This window comes from Cebus imitator, unplaced genomic scaffold (assembly GCF_001604975.1).
Source record: "Cebus imitator isolate Cc_AM_T3 unplaced genomic scaffold, Cebus_imitator-1.0 Scaffold84, whole genome shotgun sequence".
NCBI classification, from domain to species: domain Eukaryota; kingdom Metazoa; phylum Chordata; class Mammalia; order Primates; family Cebidae; genus Cebus; species Cebus imitator.
In genome coordinates, this window is record NW_016107399.1 from 6,658,292 (window position 1) to 6,678,674 (window position 20,383).

The following is a 20,383-nucleotide window of genomic DNA, read 5'->3' on the forward strand; positions in this document are numbered from 1 at the left end:
TTTGAGCTCCGAGTCCGAAAGACATTTGGGGAAAACATTGCACATGAAAATATATATATATAGAGAGAGTCCATAAATTAGCAAACGTGTCCGGTGTTTTTCTCGAAACCGTTAGCATTCTAGTCAGTATTGGTAGGATTGGTTGATATTAACACGAATGACAAGTGGGACAAGTGGGTGATTTTCAAGAAGCACCTGGTCCCTCTAGAACATGCGTCCGAATATCAGCGGAGACATCTGCGTTTGCCTCCGGATGCTCATCTATAAACTCTCTTCCTTGTGGCTACTCCACGCTCACCAACCATACTGACCGTTCACCCGAAAAAGGCAAAACTTCCTCGGAAGGACGATCTCCCCCTAACTGACCGAGGACACTGGATCTTTAGGGGTAACGTCGTGTCTTGGGGATGCCAAAAGTCCCCAGCCCTTACCCAGACCTTTGTCACGAGGGGCAGTTCGGTCCTTGTAGGGAACAAACAGCAATGTTAAAACGCAACTGTGTAAATGAGGATGGAGAAAGCCAAAGGAGGGAGAGGCGAGGAGCTGCTCCATTTCTAGGGAGGGTTTGGGGAGGCTGATCTGCTGCAAGGGCAAACCGCTGGGAAGGGAGAAACGGCCCACGTGGAACGGATGCCTGGTGGAAACCTCTCTACGCTATTAGATTGCGTCCAGTACAGCAGATGGCACGAGCGCGTGCGGCGCTCAGCTTAGGCTCTTGGAGGCAGCTGAGCTGGAAATCCCTACGGAAGGCACCCACAGGCTCCCACTCTGCGCTGGCCCACCCGCGTGCACGCCCGCCCCCTGCCCCACCACTGCCGTCCAGTTCGTCTTGGCTCAGGCGCGGACAGATGTTTACTGCTTAGAGCCGGTACCGCTGGGGAGATCGAGCGACCTGCGCAGCGCACAGTGCAGCCCTGGCAGAGCTCCGGGCTCCCGGTCGGGGGTTCCAGCGGCCCAGAATGGGGGCGGGGGTGGGGGGAGTGGGAGGGGGGCAAAGGACTGCAGAGAGGAGCGGGGAGTGGGTGGACTAATGATGAAAAAGTCTCCTCCATCCCTGCTCCTTAATTAAATGCATGGAAAGAACCGAGGGGAGGACATCTGGTTTCAATCTGCAGCCCTTTGATGGCATCAAATGTTCTTTTCCCAGATCAGGGCTGGAAGTTCTGGGCTAACTATAGCTGTTGGAGCCCAGAAACCATTTACACACACTCGGACCCCTCTTTCTCTCCAGTCGAGCCTCTCGGCTATAGAACGAAAAAAAGAGTCTAGCAATCAAGGGAGGGCGGATGCATGTGTGTATGTGCGCCTTTAAAGAACATAAAACGCCACAAATAAGCACTTAATATTTTACTTAGTCATCATATAGTAAGTCATTTCTAATGAGACTATTAAAGCTGTTACCAAATTCCAACAGTTCATGAAAAAACTGCTCAGCACCTCTCTGTCTTCCGTCAAGTTAGGACTCTGCAGACGGACGACAGAGCATTATCCTTAGACTTAGATGGGGGTTCCTCCGCCCCTCTCTGTCCTCCCGCTACCACAGCCAGGCCTGACGCTGAAACGCACGGAAGCCTCCCCGACTCCTGCCTCTGGGAGTGCTCCAGCCAGCTCCAAGGAATCTGCGCAGCGGGACCCTCTGGGTTTAGCGTCCTCGCCTGGGGAAGCAACCTTGGCGGTACCACAGAGGTTACAAAATTGGCGGGGGTAGGGAGAAAGATTAATATATTTCTGGAGTCCTTTCCTCCAGCTTAATAGACAAATACATTTCTCATTGCCCTAGCCCTGGTATTCCTAATGGCGGGGAAAGCCTCAAATAAATTCGGTGCCCTCTAGATCTCCCCAACCTGCCTTTAGTCTTTGCGAGAGGAGTGAGAGAGCCTCCTATTACTATCCCTCTTGTTATTTCATTACATTATTTAATAGGCTCCCTCTACAGAACCAAAAATAGCCTTATTTTCCTCCTGTACTCACCCCAAAACTGTTAAAACAGCAGAAAATCTTTTTTTTTAAAGGTTGTGGGGGAAGGCATAAGAAGAAAATTTGATTGTGAGAGTGGTGGATTTTTTCCAATTTCCCCACAGCTGTTATCAAAACATGCAAATGAGATTTTCCAGCAGGAGTTAATGCCGAAGCAAAATAATCAGCGCGTTTGAAGTGACTGAGTTTCAGTTTGTCTTTTCTCCCCGATATTATTGCAGAAGAATGATAATTAGACCTTTAGAAATCCAAAGGGTCTCTCTTGATCTCTTCCCTCTCTCATTTCTTCCCCCTCCTTTCTCTCTCCCTCCCCCTCTTTCTCTCTCCCTCCCTCTCTCTTGCTCCCTCCCTCTCCCTTTCTCTCCGGCTCTGAGGTTGGCAAAGGGGGTTTTCTTAATCAGACTGTTTTTGGACCCAAGGAAAGGAGGAAGAAGGAGGTTGTGATGGAGAAAGGGGGTCTGTGAAACGTCAGGCACGGCACAAAGGCTTTGCCACGTAATTACAGGCTCCTATTAAGTCGAGATCTGCCCTCCCAGGGGTCTCCAATTTTCTTGTATTCCCTACAAAGCCTCCTCTGCATGCCAGTTTGTGCCTTTTGATGTGCCAGAGAGCTTCTTGATCCAACTGAGAAGGAAAAAGGAGCCCAGCAAGAAGAGGGGGAGAGAGAGAAGGGAAAGGGGGGAACCCACCAGCACCCTCCATCGGACTCTTGAAGCCCAATTTTTTTTTAATTCTTAATTTTTTTTTAACTCCTTACAAAAAGTAAAGTGAGAATCCTGCTCTCTAATACATCTGCAAGACATCACCCTCTCCTCCTGAAACTTTAGTCACTCCTGAGAATCCACAGGAGTGCAGAGAGGGGGGAACACGTTTTCTTGAAGATGTTTTAAAGCTGGAACAAGCCTTCTTCTGTTGGTGCTTGAACTCTTGCCTGGGAATAACTTTTTTAACCTTTAAAAAAACCCTCCACTTTGATTCTTCTCTCCCACCCCTTCTTCTCTCTTCTTCTGTTTGCCTAACTCCCCCGCCCTGCTGGCCTCCGCTTTCCTCTCTCCCCCTTATTATTATTTTTAGTCTGTGCCTGTGGATGCTTTTGGAGAGTTGGAAGGGATTTTTTTTCTCCTGACTTGAACATAGGGTGACTTTTTAATATTGTATTTTGGTGTGGATTATCTCTTTGGACCGCGCCGGACTTGGCCTCAGGAAAGCAACCAAGGCTACGGAAGGCGGCTGGTGCAGAACGCTCTGCTCTACAGAAGGGGGTCCCCCGCCCTCTTTTCCACTTTTTTTTTTTTTTTTGGCCTTCCTCTCTTTCCCTCCCTCTTCCTCTCTCTCTCTCTCTCTCTCTCTCTCTCTCTCTCTCTCTCTCTCTGTCTGCACTGCCCCCCTCTTTCTTCCCCACTCGGCTCCTCTCCCCCCTCGCGCCCACAGCGTTTGGTGTTGATTCGAGCGGGAAGAGGGGGGTGGGTGGGATCGGTGGGGGAGACCATGACCTCCAGCTACGGGCACGTTCTGGAGCGGCAACCGGCGCTGGGCGGCCGCTTGGACAGCCCGGGCAACCTCGACACCCTGCAGGCGAAAAAGAACTTCTCCGTCAGTCACCTGTTAGACCTGGAGGAAGCCGGGGACATGGTGGCGGCACAGGCGGACGAGAATGTGGGCGAGGCTGGCCGGAGCCTGCTGGAGTCGCCGGGACTCACCAGTGGCAGCGACACCCCGCAGCAGGACAGTGAGTGAGGGGCGCATGCCCACGGGGGTGTGTGCCCGGGACAGAGGGCGGGGACCGGGGTAGGGCAGCGAGGGCCCGTCCGGGGCCAGAAAGAGAAAGTCCTGGGACTAGTAGAGGTGGTGGGAGACTTCAAAGGAAGGGCCAGTCCCGGGGGAAACCAGATGCGAAAAGCGGGTCTCGGCCGAGGGCATAACCAAGGAGGAAGCTAGAGAGGCTCCGAGGCCCGGGGACACTCCGAGGCCCTGAGGTCGGAGGCAGGGACTCTGTCTGCCGCGAACTCTCTTTACTTCAGCCAGGCTCGGGTTGGGTTCATCCCACAGGCGGAGCGGCGGGGCAGGGCTGGAAAAAGGTCTTATCGCGGCGCAAACTCAGAGAGCCAGCAGTGTTTGGGAAAGCAGCGGGTTAAGGATGCTGAGTTGGGCTGGAAGGACTTCTGTCAGGCAGCGTATGACGGCTTCAGGGAGGGCACCAGGCACAGGCAGCAGGACTGGCACTGCTCGGGCTGCACACTCCACGCGGGCACAGAAGGCCGAGCGCAACGGGGAGGCCACGAGAGAACGCCCTGCCCGAGACGCTGGAGCTACTCTCTGCCCCCTGCTGTCACCTCCACGGCAAATGGGTTTGAGACCCGCAGAGTCAAAAGCCCGGCTGACTCGGGCAAACTCAGGCCAAGCCAAGGGAATGTCCTTTACGGGTGAAACCTGCGATTCAGCCCCGCGTGATCCCGCACAGGCGAGCTGCGTCCTGGAGGCGCGGGCTTCTGTGCTGAGGCCAGTGTCACCTTCGAGGAGCAATCCCTATTGCTTCTTAAACGTCCGGAAAAGTAGTTTCCCTTCCCCGTCCTCACCGACCAGCCTCGCGCCCCTGAAAATCTCGCTTCACTTTAGTAATGGTGCCTTAAAAAGAGACGGCAATTGTATCCCCGTGTCCCCGAGTCTGTAACAGACCGGTCACCCAGTTCATCCCAGGTGCAATGTGCCAGACACGCATAGATATTCCCTCTTCTTGAGGTTGCAAGAACTTAGCTGTAAGTTCTCAAATGAGGCTGATCGCTTTCGATGTCAATAGTTGCTGGTTACCATTTTGTCTTAAAATTTGGAAACCGTGGAACCAGGGGGCTTGCCAGCATTCTGTGATTTTCGCAAAACATTGCCTATTTCAGACCTTCGAAAAATAGACATACAAATCAAACTGAACATAGAAACAATTGGAAACGGGGCCTGGGCACAGTGGTGGCCCCAAGGGCCACGCTAAAGCAAGCCGCAGAGAGAGCCTATGGCGTGCTCAGGGCGCCCGGTCTTCACCCTGCTTCCTTACTGGCCTGGGCGCCCCTCCGTGTTTTTCGCCAAAAGAGGCCTAGGGCTGATCCACCCAATGCACTAGCAGAGGGCTGCAGAAGCTGGATGAGGAAGTCTGGCCTGGACACCAGAGAAAAGTGGCCAACTCTGAGGAATGAAGAACCGGGTGTCCCCAGGTTCCACATAAAGGGCTAAGTGCAGAGGTAGAGAGGTTCTGTTTAGCATTTTGGTGCTAGAGGGGCTGCTTCTGCTGTCCACACCGCAGAGTGAGTTAAGTGTTTGCATGAGCACTCTTAGCTCTAACAAAATGCACTGAGAAATACTATGGTTGTTTTTAAACGTTTTACTAGGGAAAATGAAAAACTTTTTAAAAGAGTAAGGAGAATAGCATTCCATGTAGACCCCAGCTTCGTCAATTTTGCACGTCGGGTTGTTTCTGTTTTGTCAGGACTACTTATTAATTGCGACATTTACCACTGTTCGAACACCAGAGATTGGACTCAGAACAGAAAACAGGGCGACGAAGAAAATTCTGCTTAGAAGACCAGAGTGGGGCAGGAGAGACTAGATGTTGTTTTGCCCTATGAGGAAACAGGAGGATGAGAAAAGCAAGGCCAAGGCCAGCTGCCTCAGCCAGCCTGGGGACCGACCCAGCCCTGATGGCCCGGGGATACTGCAGGGGAAGAGGGATGCAAATTGTACCAGTTGTTTGGCTCTGAGTGGACACCACGAAAAGGGAGCTTGGGATTCAGGGATTTGCTGTGGCCTTAGAGTGGGTATGGAGCGGGACTGGCCAGAGGAAGCCAGAGGTGGAGCGCCCCAGAGCAGATTCAGAGGCTCCGAGGAGGCCTATAGGAGCATGTGGCCTCCGCAGGGGCATGCGAGGACAAGCTGAGGATTGCGGGCAGAGTTGGGGACTGTGTGTCCCGGGAAAAGGGGAGATTCTAAAACTTGTGATACTCGGGCCCATCTCAGAGTTACAATGACTAGAGAGGCCTTGTGGGGAGAGGACCCTGAAAGGAAACTGAGGCTCAGAAAGAGGATGCTCATCGGAAGCATAACCAAGAGACAGTTTTGGGAGGAGGCCGCAGAAGGCAGAGTGATGTGATGGGGACGATGTGACAGGCACCTGGAGCTAGGAAAGTAGCGCACACACACACACACACACACACACACACACACACACCAGGCCTTGCTTCCCAGAGAGATGAGAGTAGTGTTCTAACGAATAGTTCCTTGCTTTTATAAGCACTTTCCTCTTTTTTTTCTCCACTGGGATGAGAATGGGAGAGTCTGGAACCCTAATCCCTAGTTCTTGGTCTCCCAAAAAGAGTCACCAAGAAAGCTGTTATGAGCCCCCTGGAAGTCAGGACCCCTTGGCCTCCAGCCTGAAATGACAATGAAGCTCAGACTGTGAATCAGGGAAGAGGGGAGTGTCGTGGTAAAGGATGGCTAGAGCAGACTCTTCCCCCATCCTCAAAGTAACTCGGAGATGGAACCGGGAGTCTAGCGCTCTTTGCACCCTGCTGGAAATCTAGTCTAGTGGGAAATGATTGTCTTCTTCAGAGAGACAGAGAACATTAAAAAGAAGCATTTGATTCCTTTAGCTATATAGAAACAGTCCTTGACCTTTCTAAATTTTCTCTTCAGTTGAAATTAGCAAAACAAACTCCACTTACACCTTCAATATTGGATTTTTAATATTGTAAAATTTCTAATTACAACCTGGGCCGAATAGAGCTAGAAGGAATTAGGTATTGTCTAAAGTGAGGGCTTCTCCCAGACCCTCCCCACCGCACTCACCATCAGCAATTCTGTCCCCACCCTTACCTTGGTTGATATTCACTACACTGTCCTCTCTGAGGAATGCTTCCTTTCCCTTTTTACTGAGTCTCTCAGACAAGTAAATTCTCCAGCTTCTGGGCTCAAATACATTAAGTGTTCAAAGAAATAATTCTTTTAACACTGTTTGGAATCCAGTGGCTAATGGGATAGTGTGGAGTGTGAATGGGGGTGGTGGCAGAACGTGGTTAATCAGGGATAGGAAAGAGGAACGGGTCATAAAAATAAGCAGACCTACTCCAATGAGGACAGTGCATCCCGCTGTCATTTCTTAATTTGAACTTCTGCAAACTCTTAAAAAAAGGGGGGGGGCCTGCCTTCCACGTTCCCAACCTCTAAATTAGTGAAACCAGATTGTCCTAATAAGACCTTTTGTTGGAAACACATGTAGTCATAAAAAGGTAGACGGAAAGTCAATTAGACACGCGCGCGCACACGCACACATTCACAAGCCGATGCTAAGTGTATACCGGGCGCAGCTGGCTCCCGGGCCGCGGCGGGACGCAAATGCAGAACAGCAGCGCGGGAAATCGATTTGTCACAAAGGGAGAGGTGTAAACGCAGCGCGAACGAATTGCCTGCCCAATCCACCAGTCACACTCTCCGGGGACCTTGCCCGGCCAACTTTTCTTCGCCAGAGAAACGCCCAGGAGAGCGGGAACATTTTCTAGGGCGCTCCCAAGTTGGAATTCGCATCACAGTAATATCAACCCCTAGAGTCTCAGCGTTTGCAACAACCCTTGCGCCAGAAATTTTCTTATGCAGCACCACCCTGGGGCTCTAGAGTCTGTGCTGGCAGTCTAAATTTGGGCTTCAGTTATCTCGTTGAAGAGGGGAAGCAATGAAATATATCGTTTTAAGGTTAGCCTGGAAACATTTCTCTTTAGAGGAGGAGGTGAAATACAGGATCAAGGTGCATCAGTGAATCCCCAAAGCCGAATGTCAAGGCCAGCCAGGAGGTGGTGATTTTGGTTTATTTCACATGCAGAGGTAGGGGCCCGGGTGATCTCCTTCTCTTGGAATTTTGGAGAAACTGATAGTCCAGTGACTCCTACCCGCTTTCGGGTGAAGGACGACTTGGGAATTTGAAGTGTGGGGTGATAGGCCAGTGAAGTCCGAAGCCCTAGGCTGCCAGTACTCACTGGGGCTCCAGATCCCCCAACTCTGGAATGCAGTGAATTTCCACCTCCTTCGTGCTTCGGAGCGCCTCTCCCGAGTGTTAGACGTCGCTCAGTCCCGCATTTTGTCTGAAAGACTTAACCCCAGTGCGCTCAGGTCAGAGCGCCAGGGCTTCAGGGAGACAGCAATGGGTCACACGGGTCCCTATAGTTCTTTCCTCTTCCCAGGACTGTCATTTTAGATTTTACAACGGGAGGAAATAAATCATCTCCAAATCAACAAAACATCACCTTAACCTCCCCAGCCCCCCCAAAAAAAAAAAAAAGTCAATTCAGCAGCACCTATTCCGCCGACCCAGCTTTGAATGCCTCTCCCAGCCAGGAACCTTTTCCACGAAATAACAACCTGTAGATTTTCAACTATGACAATCTCTAAACCAATTTGATTGTTTATCTTAAAAGGCATGTTTCTTTTACAATCCCTCTCCTGCACACTGTTTCCCTCTCCATCCATCAGCCTACCACACCACCAACGCAGACCCCTAACTCCTGGAAAACCTTCCTCCTTGGCGGAAGCACCAGGACAGCAGGTACCGGGTTGTTGCGAAGGTCTGTGCCTGCATTGCGACCAGCGCGCCTCTAGTTCTAGGGCCGGGCCCACTTTCAACAGCTCTGGGAATATGCATATATTTATTTCCTCTTTAGAAGAAGCAATATGAGGAACAACTTTTTAAGATCAAGAGTGGTGTTTGTAGAGGAGATAAGGATTGCATTTCGCTTATTTTTCTACAGGTGGTGGAAGTGTTTTAGGGGTCAGAATATCCTCTCAAAGAAAAAGTACAGCGTGGGGGCTTGGCATTCTCTACCCAAACCTTTGTAAGTTTAATTAACAGGATCCTTAAAGTATTCCTTAGAACTACAGATAAAACTTTACAGTCAATATTTGGATAAGGGGCCAACTCTTCGTGTCCAAACATTTAGAGAACTGCCTGTGAGTGCACACCATTGTCATCTGATTGGGCGCCCTTTGTCGAATTCCGTTTTACTTTGATGCCTTCTGAGTACCAATCCTATCGTTTGGGTGCCCTTTTACTCCTTTTACAACAATATATTAATAAAGAGGATGCATATGTCAACAGTGTTATGTATCCATTTAAAAGAATTTGGATTCCTTTAAAATCAAATGGCTTGGTGAGCAAGCTAAGACTCAAAACCCAATAGTCTCAAACACTAATAATAATATCAACAAATGGCTGCAATGTCCCCCTTTTCTCCAAATGCTGTTTATTTTTAAATCAATAAATTAGGAGCTACACTGTAGAGAAATAATCATCAGTGGTTCAGCGTAGGCAGGTTTGTTTTTCAGGTGTAGAAGTTCTTGAGTAATACCTCTCCACTGTGGACTGAATATTAGTAGATTGTGTTGTGATTTTTCTAATTTACTGTGGCAGCTTCAAGGAAGTACTCATCCAGACAATTATGGGGTATTGATTTTAAGTTTAAGACTTAAAAAAAATACCATATTTCACTTGCTCTGGGACTACTTTTCTTGATGAAAAAATATCTGGGAAGACGATTTCAGGGCCACATTAGCATAGGGGAGGGGAATAAAGGCACAAATGGTGGTTGGTTAAGGAAATGTTATGAAAGAAAATAAAGAAAACATGTCAGAATAAATCAATCAGATGTACAAGTGAGTTAGAGGAATCTGAGGACAACCAGAATCTTGGGGATTCTTCTGTTCCTGTGGTTCTCAAATATAGGAATAAGGGTCTGAGTTATGCCCAGAATACATTCGTCAGTTACTGGATGTCCCAGTCCCTTAGCTGTGCCACGTAATGAAGACGGTCTAATTCCTGAGAACTTTGGGGCTATTTTTACCATTATCGATCCCCCCAGGCTCAGCTCTCTTAAAAAGGGATAAATCTGAAATTTGTGTATTAATTTGAATTCCCAAGATCCGAGTTAGGAGAAAGGGCAAGGGCAGGTTCTATTCCCATTTTGTTTACTTTCACGGAGTTACTGTGAAGTGATTGGAAACTTTCTTAACGGACAGAGAGAGAATATACCGAAACTCAGTTGCAGTAATAAAGTTGACATGGGGTCGGAACAGGAAGCTCTTTCTGGATCTCACCTTTGCTGGGGATTGAGGGTGTGGAATAGGTGGAAGAGTAATTAATTCAATGAAGAATTTTAACATTGAAAACAGAACCCACAGTATCTTTGGTTATAATGGTGTGGTCTCTGCCTTGGCAAAGAAACACTCCCTTCCCATCTCCGCTGTTCTCGCTGCGGCACCAAGCTGGGCGCGGCTTTATGCGTGGGGAATGAGCGGAGAGCCTCGCCAGACGCGTTCCTCCTTGCCTTCTTTCCCCAAAAGGGGGCGCGCTCCTCCCAGGCGGCGAGGGGACCTATTCTGCCTTCAAAAATCTTTGGGCTCCTGCAGGAGAGAGAGTCTCTTGAACACAAGTAACAAGACATGGGAAATAATAGCTTGAAGACACTTTAGGGACTATATGAATGTAAGCTGCACACACACTTGCATCTTAATGGAAACATGTAGATGGCTGGCAGGCGCGCTGGCTGCCTGCCTCTCCTCCTTTGAAATGAGGGTGGTCTAGGTTCCAAGGTGAGCTCGAGGGGAGTGGGGCCAGATGACCGTGGATGGAATTGGTGGATGCTAGGACTGATGCCTGGGTTCCATGGAGGAGGAGAGGGTTTGTACCCATGGAGCCGGACGGACTTTTCTGCATACCTACTTGAGGTATTTAAAGAAAGAGGGGCTGATCTGAGCAATGGAGACCTGGCTGGTATTAGTGAGATGTTGAGAAAACTGCCATAGAAGCCCTCACAGTGCCCGGAGTGTTAAGACACAGAGAAAACCTGGCACTATAGAGTTTTATGCTCTGGAATCAGGGTAACCTTTCCTCCTCACAAAAGAACAATAACTGCCCTGAGTCTTGTGTGAGCCTGCAACTTGGGTACCTAAAGCCATTTCCATTCTGCAAATGTGACTCCTGGCCGCCACTGATCCTCCCTTTTCAAACAAGAATTTCAAGAGACCCACAGGACAGATGAGGATAAATTCTTAACCCCTTCTGTAAATTTAGGGATTTTCGACTTCATACCACACCCTGACATTGGGAGGTCAACAAATCTAGGCAACGGTGGGAGTAACAAACTGGCAGAATGAATATTTTGTCTTCATAGCATAGAAGATGGTTAATATGTACCTTCCAAGATCATCTGAGCTGAGGTGTTCACTAGAAACAGAAGCACAAGGCCAAAACTGTAAGGGAAATGCTTTCCCACAAACGTTTGTCTGAGAATGGGAACATTCACACCATTCACTTAATTTCTCATCATCCGTCATGTCATTGTATTTTCAAGGACCTAAGAGCACTGGAAAGTGGTGTAGTTATACATAAGCATAAAAACAGATGGGTGCTCCCAGTACTCTAAATATATACAGGGAGGCCAAATCTTTTAAAAGAGAATTCAGATATACAGCTTAAAGGCCAAGGAGCCCAACTCAATCAAAATTTGAGCCAGGGTGTGCTAAGTTCAATCAGCTTGACTACAGGCAAAGTGTTAGATGTAGCCAACACATCAGATATCTACAGAAAACCATATTTTCTCAACTTTCTATTGTTATTTTCACACAAATTTAGTGTTAGTCTGCAAAGGGATTGATAGATTTGGGTTGGACCCAGAGGGTGGTGAGAGTCCCCACCCCAGCCTCCTGTCCTTGTCTACTCCCCCTTTTTGGGTACTCTCTCTGCTTCAACAGTTGGCCGAAAATCTGTGTTGCAGAGAAAACTGACATCTACAGTCCACAGAGGTCTCCTAAATGCTGTTTTCTAGGATCCTTAGAAAACAAGAAGGCTGTTGAGCTCGATTGTATGTAATATACCAGGTATCTTTCTTCTCTGCTAATTCATTTTATAGTAGCCAAGTTAGAGACTTCTTGGGGATTGAAGTTTGGGGGACTGGATATCTTTCTGTTTTATTTTCAGGTAACTCATAAATATATGAGGTTGAAAATTCCCATGGAAGTCAGTATTGAATATAAACCTTTATACCTGGGCATTTTCACATATCACCATTAATTCAGACTGGGAATTAACATTAAATAATTATGTACATTGTGACTTTTCATTTTCTACCAGTGCTGCTTCCCTAAATACTGGTCTGGATTCCAACAGTCATATACTACTGGGACAGTTGCTAAACTGTTGTCTGTGTTCAGGTAATGCTTACCAAGTGAGAGAATGAGCTCTCCATTCTTGGTGGAACACCTTTCTAATCTAGCCTAAGTACTAGCCACCTTACCCTCCCCTTCCCATTTTATACCTTTTGCCTAGGAGGTATCTTTTAGGCTCACCATTTTAATAGTCATCTATATGCTAATCACTCCCAGTTGATAGCTTCAAGACCCTCCATTGGAGCTGCAATCCATATCTGCATCCACTTTTTTGACATTTCCATTTGAACTTCATTGCAAACGTGCTTCGACCTCAAAATCAACAAAACATGGAACTAATAAGCTCTCCTTCCCCAATCTGGTCCACCTACAGTTTCTCTGTCTTCCTGTATGGTAACATGTGGGTGCAAGACTCAGGCACTTCAGACTCATCCTTGACTCTATTTTCTTTACAATTCTGTTCCATCCATCCCCAAATCCCAGCAAGTTACATTCTAAAATCACTTGAATTCATCTACTATTTAAATATCTATCCTGGCTCACCTGCCCTGCTGAACCACCTTCCTAGCCTGTGGAAACTCTTGTCTTTGCTGTACTGGTGACAAAGATTGGATATAATAGATCCCTAAAGAATATTTGTTGAATTTCCAAATGACAAATGCTAGTGTATTTTTCTACAAATATATTACAAAAATCATGTCATGTTCTTTCCTTACAACTCACAATCACTTTTCATTCTTTACATCAAAACTGAATTGTTTATCTTGTTTTTTTAAAATGACATTTGATAGTCTACCTTCCCATCCCTGCTCTAGCAGCCTGCCTGATACTCTCTCTCTCTCTCTCTCTTCCTGTTGTTGCCTAGTATGCTAGCTAGGCTAGTAGGCTAGTATACTAAATCTATGTGCTCTAGTCTCCTTTCATGTGCTCTGGTCTCATTTCTGCTTTTCTGACTTCTGATGCGAAGTGTTCTTGCTCTGTGCCTCATTTTTGCAAAGCTTTCCATGCTGTCTTCCAAGGTTTTGCTCCCATCACACCTCCTTGGGAATCCTTCACTGACTGCTTTATTCCAGACCACAAGAATTTCTTTTCTCAAGACTTACTATGGAAATATCAATCAGTGGCTCCACAGTAGTGCTCAGTTATTTTCTAAATATTTTATGATTATTTAGTTTTTTTTTTTTTAAGATTTAGAGACTTTTGGGGAAAAGGCATATTCTGCAGTATATAGCACCACTGTAGTAAGCAAATAGATTTTTTTTTTGTACAATGCACTTCTACTGTTTTTGTAATCCTTTTTTTCTCCCCTCCTCCCCACCTCTGTTTTTGTAATCTTTAGCTGCAAGTGATTTTTAAAATTATAAGTGATACCAAAGTGTAATACATGTTCATTTTTGAAAATGTATTATTGTACATTTAAAAATTCAAACGGGAATGTCAAGACACCAAAGTTTCACCACTCTGAGGTAGATACAGTTAGTATTTTGGTGTTAAAATATTTTCTTTTAAACTTTTTACACAGTTGGCATCATACTGCATTAACATTCTTAATTATTGAGTTTTCTTTACTCAGTGGAGAAATTTTTAACCCCATTTTCAAAGACTGTATTTCTCTAAAATTAAAAAAAAAATGCATAAGCATTTTACCCACTTGCTGTGATCAGAAAAATTAAACAGATTAGCACGCACAACACGAACAACAGTTCTCCAAGGATTGTGGAAGCTGTATCAGTTAATTCCCAGCTTTCTCAAGTTCTGATGGGTATGTTTTCCAGCAGTGAAGTCCTTCAGAGTAAACAGTTTCTTTTTCTTTTCTGCTTGTTCTAGCTGGGAACCTTCCCTAGGCATGAGCACATGTCTTTTTTTGAAATTGGAAAAGCCTGCATAATACCTAAAGGACGTTCCTAGACCACAGTTAGAGAATTACTGCTCCAAAAATCAATTTCTACATGCTTTGGTAAGGAAGAGCTTACAGAATTAGTGGTCAGGGAGGGAAGTTTTGTAGCGCACTAAAAATTTTCTATTACTCCTGGTCTCTGAATCTTGAATTTTTAAAATTAAATGTCTTAAGGATCATACATGCTTTTTAAAAGAAAGAAGGAAGAAAATTACATTTATTTCTTTATGCCTTTTAGAGGTATAGGTAAGATAGTGACATCTTCCAGGAATGGCAGTGTGGTTTGACAGATGAAGAAGCACTTATTAAAAAATTAAAGATCGTGTATTTATCCAGACATGAGCATCTACAGCATCTCAGCTTTTTAAAATGTGATAATTTCAGGGAAACAACATATTTTATTATTATGAAGTCTATTTAAAAATTGTTCCCAAGCAAGTGGACATTAAAACGTTTTCCTGATCAATACAAATATTTTATTTAGGGAAAGTATTAACAAGTGATATAAAATTCCATAGACCAGAAGTTTAAAATTATGAATATATGTTAATAATTAATCTTTCTCCTCATGAGAAAGGGAGAATAGAGAGAGTAAACACAATTTTTGAAAACTAAAAATCACACTTGCCTAATAAAAGTTTCTGAAGTTCCCCCACATTGTCTATTTCTAAGAGAGGAAAGAAAGAGAACCACCCAGAGAGCTCTTTGCCTATAACCAGATGTGCTGTTCAACAGCTCTAATCCTCCAGATCAGGCGAAGACCTCAGGATGAATCCTCAACACATTTAAGAAATAAAATGTAATTTAGTTCATTAATCATGGAACCGAAATCTGCAGTTTTGCTAGACATATTTCAAAGACTGAATCCCTTCTGACAAGAGAAATAGAAAAAATATCACTGCACATTTGACTGTTACAGTCTGTTCTTAGCTTCCCTCAGGGAAGAAATTTTTCCTGGTATGATCGTTTTTACTCACAATATATGGGCTGCGATTTAAATTTATATCTCCCCCCCTTTTTTTTTCTTTACCTCAACATTATTTTTTTTTCTCAGGGTGGTGAGAATATATGTTTTCTGCACTGTTTTTGGCTTTTTGATTTGGAGATTCAGAGCTACCTTGAAGGCCAGGAAATTCAATCTATATAGGCCTTGAAATATAATCATTTCAACTGAATTAATATACTCAGACTGCTGGTTTATTAAGATGACCTACTTTGTCATAAAGAATTAATGTTCTTAATATGAAAGATAAAGTGGAATAAAACATAAAACTGCTTCACAAACTTTAAGAACATATGCAAATGCTACTGTGTTCTATAAAGCCAATTTTAAGAAATAAGATCGGGATAAAGTAATTATTTTCATTTTACAGACAGGAAAACTGTGGCTTGGAGCTGTTCTGATACCATTTTATTTATTTTTCATTATATTCCATGATCTTTGATGTCAACCAAATTTCTCTAGATGAAGTATTATCTAGTAAAACAATACTAAGAGGAATGAAGAGTGTAGCGTGCCATTTCATAACACATTGCCATGCTGCACAGTCCTTTTTAAATTCCTGAGGTTCATGTTCTTCATGATAAAATTGGCATGTGACTGCTGCACCTATCTTCTTCATGCTAACATAGCAGGCCAGAAAGAGACTGCGTTTGTGAAAATATTTGAGAAAGAAAGGGCTAAATCTATGTGCATTATTATACTATAAGGGAGTGAATGGAAAATTTTCTAAATTGTCAAGAATACAAAAATAAGAATGCATTTCATTGGATTTACAGCAAGGTCTCAAAATGTGAAAAATTTTAAATTTAGACTTAGATACATTAGGTGTCTTCATGTGTTTTACTTTGGATTCATAAAATTCTGTGTCAAATTGTTGTTCTATCATTTATTAATACTTGCCAACTGATTTTAGACAAATCCCTGTGTCTCAATTTCCTCATCTATGAAACTGGCACATTAATATGTATCACACAGGTTTATTCTTCAGAATAATGAAATAATGTAAGCAAAATGACTGGTGCCCTACTCAAATAAATGCTTTCTTATAAGTTGTTATAAATGGCCTTTAGGTTAATCATTTATTTGATTGCCTTCAATGGGAATGGTAGTAGGGTACTGGGCATTTTACTTACATTATTTCCACTCCACAGCATCTCTGACTAGTGTCACTTATTCCAGGCATGGATATATGTCCACTGTGGTTTCCCAATCAATGTTGGAGGCCATTTAGTGCCACTGAAATTAGGAATATTTGCATATTCCAAAAGCCATACTCTCACAGCATGTCACTGAGTCTATTTGCTTTTTATCTACAGTTAGAAACTGATGCCTCATAACTTTTAGGGACACTTATAAGGCCGCACCATGAGTACCTGATAGAGCCAGGAGTTTGTCTCAGAAGTTCTTGATTATGGTCATCACCTTTAGGCCACCCTTCCTCCTTTAGCATGAAACAATAACAGATCATTTTATATTTTTGGATGGCACTAATATTAAAGATTGTACTCAATATTAAAGATTGGTGCCATCTGAAAATATAATAATTTATATTATAAAAATTATGTAAATATAATAAATTGCTTCATTTATCACTGCAGACTTTACAGGGATTGAAGAAGAAAATTTCCCTCCCTCTATTTAGATTCTGAATTTTATGGAGACTATACGACATATGCTTGGGACACAAGGTGTTAAGACTTCTTATTTCAGACGTGACATTGCTAGTAAATTTCTGGAGGCCAACCGCGTTAAATTCTCCCCGTCACGTAGTGCCTCTTACACAGCACTACCTTACTACTCCACTGAGATTTCTGTGGGTTTACTTATTTTTTTGTACATGAATAATGCTCACCATGTTAACTATAATTATACATAAAGTTGCCATTCTTTTGCCAACTTAGATTTCCTAAACCCAGTTGAGTAAGATAAACATTCTGTCCTCTGGTTGATATGTGACCTGTTTTCATACATATGTTCCTTTGAAATCTGATAAGCCTGGAAGATATGCAGATGGCACTTCTACATCATGAAGCATCCAGAACTCTCTCTCTCTCTTTTTTTTTTTTTTTTTTTTTGCCAAGCAATCAACAATTAAATTTATCTGGCAGTCTTGAGCAATAGATCAGTGTGGCTAGCAGTTGTGGTATATGTGGAGAAAACTGGTCACCATGGGTGAGGCACTTTGACAACTTTATTGCAAGGCTAGTGTGCTTATGGTCTAGGGAATAGCTTAACATGTGCCTTATGTGAGAGAGAAGGGGCAGGTCAGCCCCAACATTCTAAGGGAGTGTTAGGCAAAGCTTAGGAGCACAGCTCTGTTGGCAATAGCAATTCTAATATATGGAAAAGTGTTTGTGTGTGTTTGCTGAAAATTCTGTCAATATTTTATCATATTAGGTAGCATCTCTGATTGGGGGTGTAGTAAACCCTGGGTCTCTGTTCTCTAGAACACATGAAGTCCTTCTTCATCTAGGAATATTTTCCTTTGGCTATTGTTTTTCTTCTTCTATGTCTCTCCCATATGTGCAGTTTATTTCTAATAATTTAGAAAATAGGGATAAAGAGAAATAACAGATTATGGGAATCTTTCTCTAATGTGCTTACACTCTAATCCTGCCTATCTTTGATGTGATGCTTGGTTCACTTGCATCAAAATGAATTGAGGTTTCTTAAAATGCAGATTCCAGGGCCTCACTCATACCCAATGAATCAGAATCTCCACAGCATATGCATCTTAAATATCCCAGATGATTTTCATATCACACAGTCTGAAAACACTGATCTAGGCCACTGTCTCCCATAGCAATTGGTATTGAATAATGTTTTCCTTGTGACATCCACTGCATCCTGTGTGTTCCATTATTAAATAACACTCCCAGTCTCATCTCTTCAAAGGTGTACATACCGTTTTAAAGACAAGGGCAGAGGCAAACATTTTAAGCCTCAGAGCACTTATCATGGTGCTTTTTATATTATAAGAGGATTAACAAACAGTTATTGAATAAAATATGTGAACAAACAAGTGAGAAATAAAGAGCACACATATAGCACTTATTAGGCATCTGGCATTTTGCTAACCACGCCATATAAAACCAAGAAAAACAATGTGAGACAACTATTAGGGCATGTAAAGCTTCTAAGTAAGACTAACTATGTTACTTTATTTTTGTCATATATTGACAGATTGTAGTTGTATACGTTAAGATTAGTTTTAGGTAACTGTTAGCACTTATTCTAAAAGAAAAAAACGTGTCAAAGAAGTGGCAATCTATTCCACAGATAATGTTCACAGTTTAATTTTAGTTTTAAGTATGTTTTTAAATGAAAGTATACCTTTACCTTCTTTTCTTATAAAGTCCTTCCTTACTTTCAGACAGTTGATAAAGCACAATTTTTCTATTTTGAAATTTTGTTTACTTATCTTTTTTATGGTCGGATAAAGCCAAGTTTTAATTTCCCCTTTTTTCAGATGCTGAGTTTTGAAAAGGTCATATATGAAATTTCAACATAACCTTTCCAAATGTATCATTTAAAGACAACGGCATTTAACCCACTGGTGGGTTTTGGCACATGCTAAAGTTCTATTTCAAATATCCCCTTTTAAAGTATGTTTCAGGGCTCCTGTCCTAAAGTGATTTTCTATTAAATATCAGGCTTTGTTTTTTTTCCAATGAAGTATATGTAATCATAAATTGCTGTCCAAAGGATGTATTTGTTGGTCTGTCTTGAATGACGGAGGAATGAATGAATTAAAAGGAACTACATTTAGAGAAGCAGGATAAGTATGATTTTAGAAAACTTAAAGGAAGAAAACAAGAAAGGAGGGCTCTTATAGAGATGTGAAGGGGTGGAAAGCAGAGGTGACAGGGTTTCCTGGACCCATGTCTGTAGTAGAGACCACTACTGAGTTACAGGCCTCTAAGCCCATCTGGGGACCTTTGGTGACATGAACTTTGCTCTAGTGGTTTATGACATCACTGGAACCCCCTTGGTGGAATTACAACTTCATAATTCACAGTTAGCTCTTGTTTATTTTATATTTAATCATTTGTGGAGCACACTGGCAGCATTCTCAGGGGAACCATGTGGTTATGCTCCTGCAAATCTTGTTGTTGCATAATTAAGTACGTCAGAAGTAATTCCCCAAGTGTCATAACATCCCATATTTCAGGCCTTGCAGATGCTGGTGTTGGTTGTGATTGTTCTGAAAGTTATCCTGGCTGAATCACCTTCTCAATGAATTTTCCTTTGGGAGGAACAGTTACCAAAGACAGCTGGGCTTTCTGGTTTAAATAAAATAAGTTTTCTGTGTAGCAAGCATGATGCTTCCACAGAAAGATAACTCCAGAACCATATAAGATTGACTTCTGTAATGTGACTGTAAAATGTGGTTTTAGTCCTATTAACTGATGGGGATGTAAAATGTGTCAGTGAAACAACAAAGGCAGTTTCTAGGTGAGCAAGGAGACTTTCGATTTGTCTCCATATTTATTTGTATTTGGCCTTGAGACTCAGAAGTGATTCCACTTAACTTGTGCCTTTGGGTCTCTTAATGGACGAAGGGAGCTAAATAGAAGAAATTAAGATGTATTGGGTACCATCATGGATCAGGTACTGTGCTGGGTAATTTATACTAATTATGTTGTTTAAATTTTCACAATAATGCTGAGTGATAGATATTCCACCTCCACCTTACAAATAGGGCTTTGAGACTCAGAGGAACTGTAGCAATGTGCCTGAAGCGTCAAAGTTACTTATTGACAAACCAGAACTTGTCTTGACCCCTCTGTTCCACTGCAATCCAGTATCTTCTAACTTTTCCTCCAGTGGCTAGAAAATTAGAAGGAAGTGGTTGAGTTGAATGGTTTTTCAGTGGCATTTATTCAGTGGAACATAGAACTCTTGTAACTGAGGTACCTGACTGTGCTAGAATTACAAATTAAAACATGCAAATAATCCTTCAGAAAATGTTATCTTTGCAAAAAAAAAAAAAAAAGAAAAAACCCTCTTGATAACACTAGACGTTTAGATGTCAGATAAGCACAAACACTGAGGTCAATTTCAGGGCTCAGTGAACTTAAATGAAGAAGGGAGTTGGAAGATAGTACTAGAGAAGAAATAGGTGAGCCAAAGAGCTTTCCTGAAGGTGAGGAGTTTTGACCACTGTCGTTCCCACAGTGTGGCCTTGAACATGCCACCCAACCCTTCTGAGCTCTAATCATGGGAATAATAGAAATATCTTCTTGACAAGTCTATTGAAGATTAAATCAGATATATATGTATCAACCTTACCTCACTGGTAGAACCAAGCTTCT

General features: G+C 43.4%; 1 protein-coding gene across 2 annotated transcripts in view; it reads left to right on the forward strand.

Moving 5' to 3' along the window:
* Positions 1 to 2,240: 2,240 nt before the first annotated feature.
* The window catches only part of PRRX1 (paired related homeobox 1), a 72,372-nt gene continuing 54,229 nt past the window's right edge, over positions 2,241 to 20,383 (forward strand). For both annotated transcript variants that reach the window (XM_017534146.2, XM_017534145.2), the window contains exon 1: positions 2,241 to 3,706. In XM_017534146.2, coding sequence (XP_017389635.1) covers positions 3,466 to 3,706 — 241 coding nt within the window. In that variant the 5' untranslated portion in view covers positions 2,241 to 3,465. The remainder of the gene's footprint in view (positions 3,707 to 20,383) is intronic.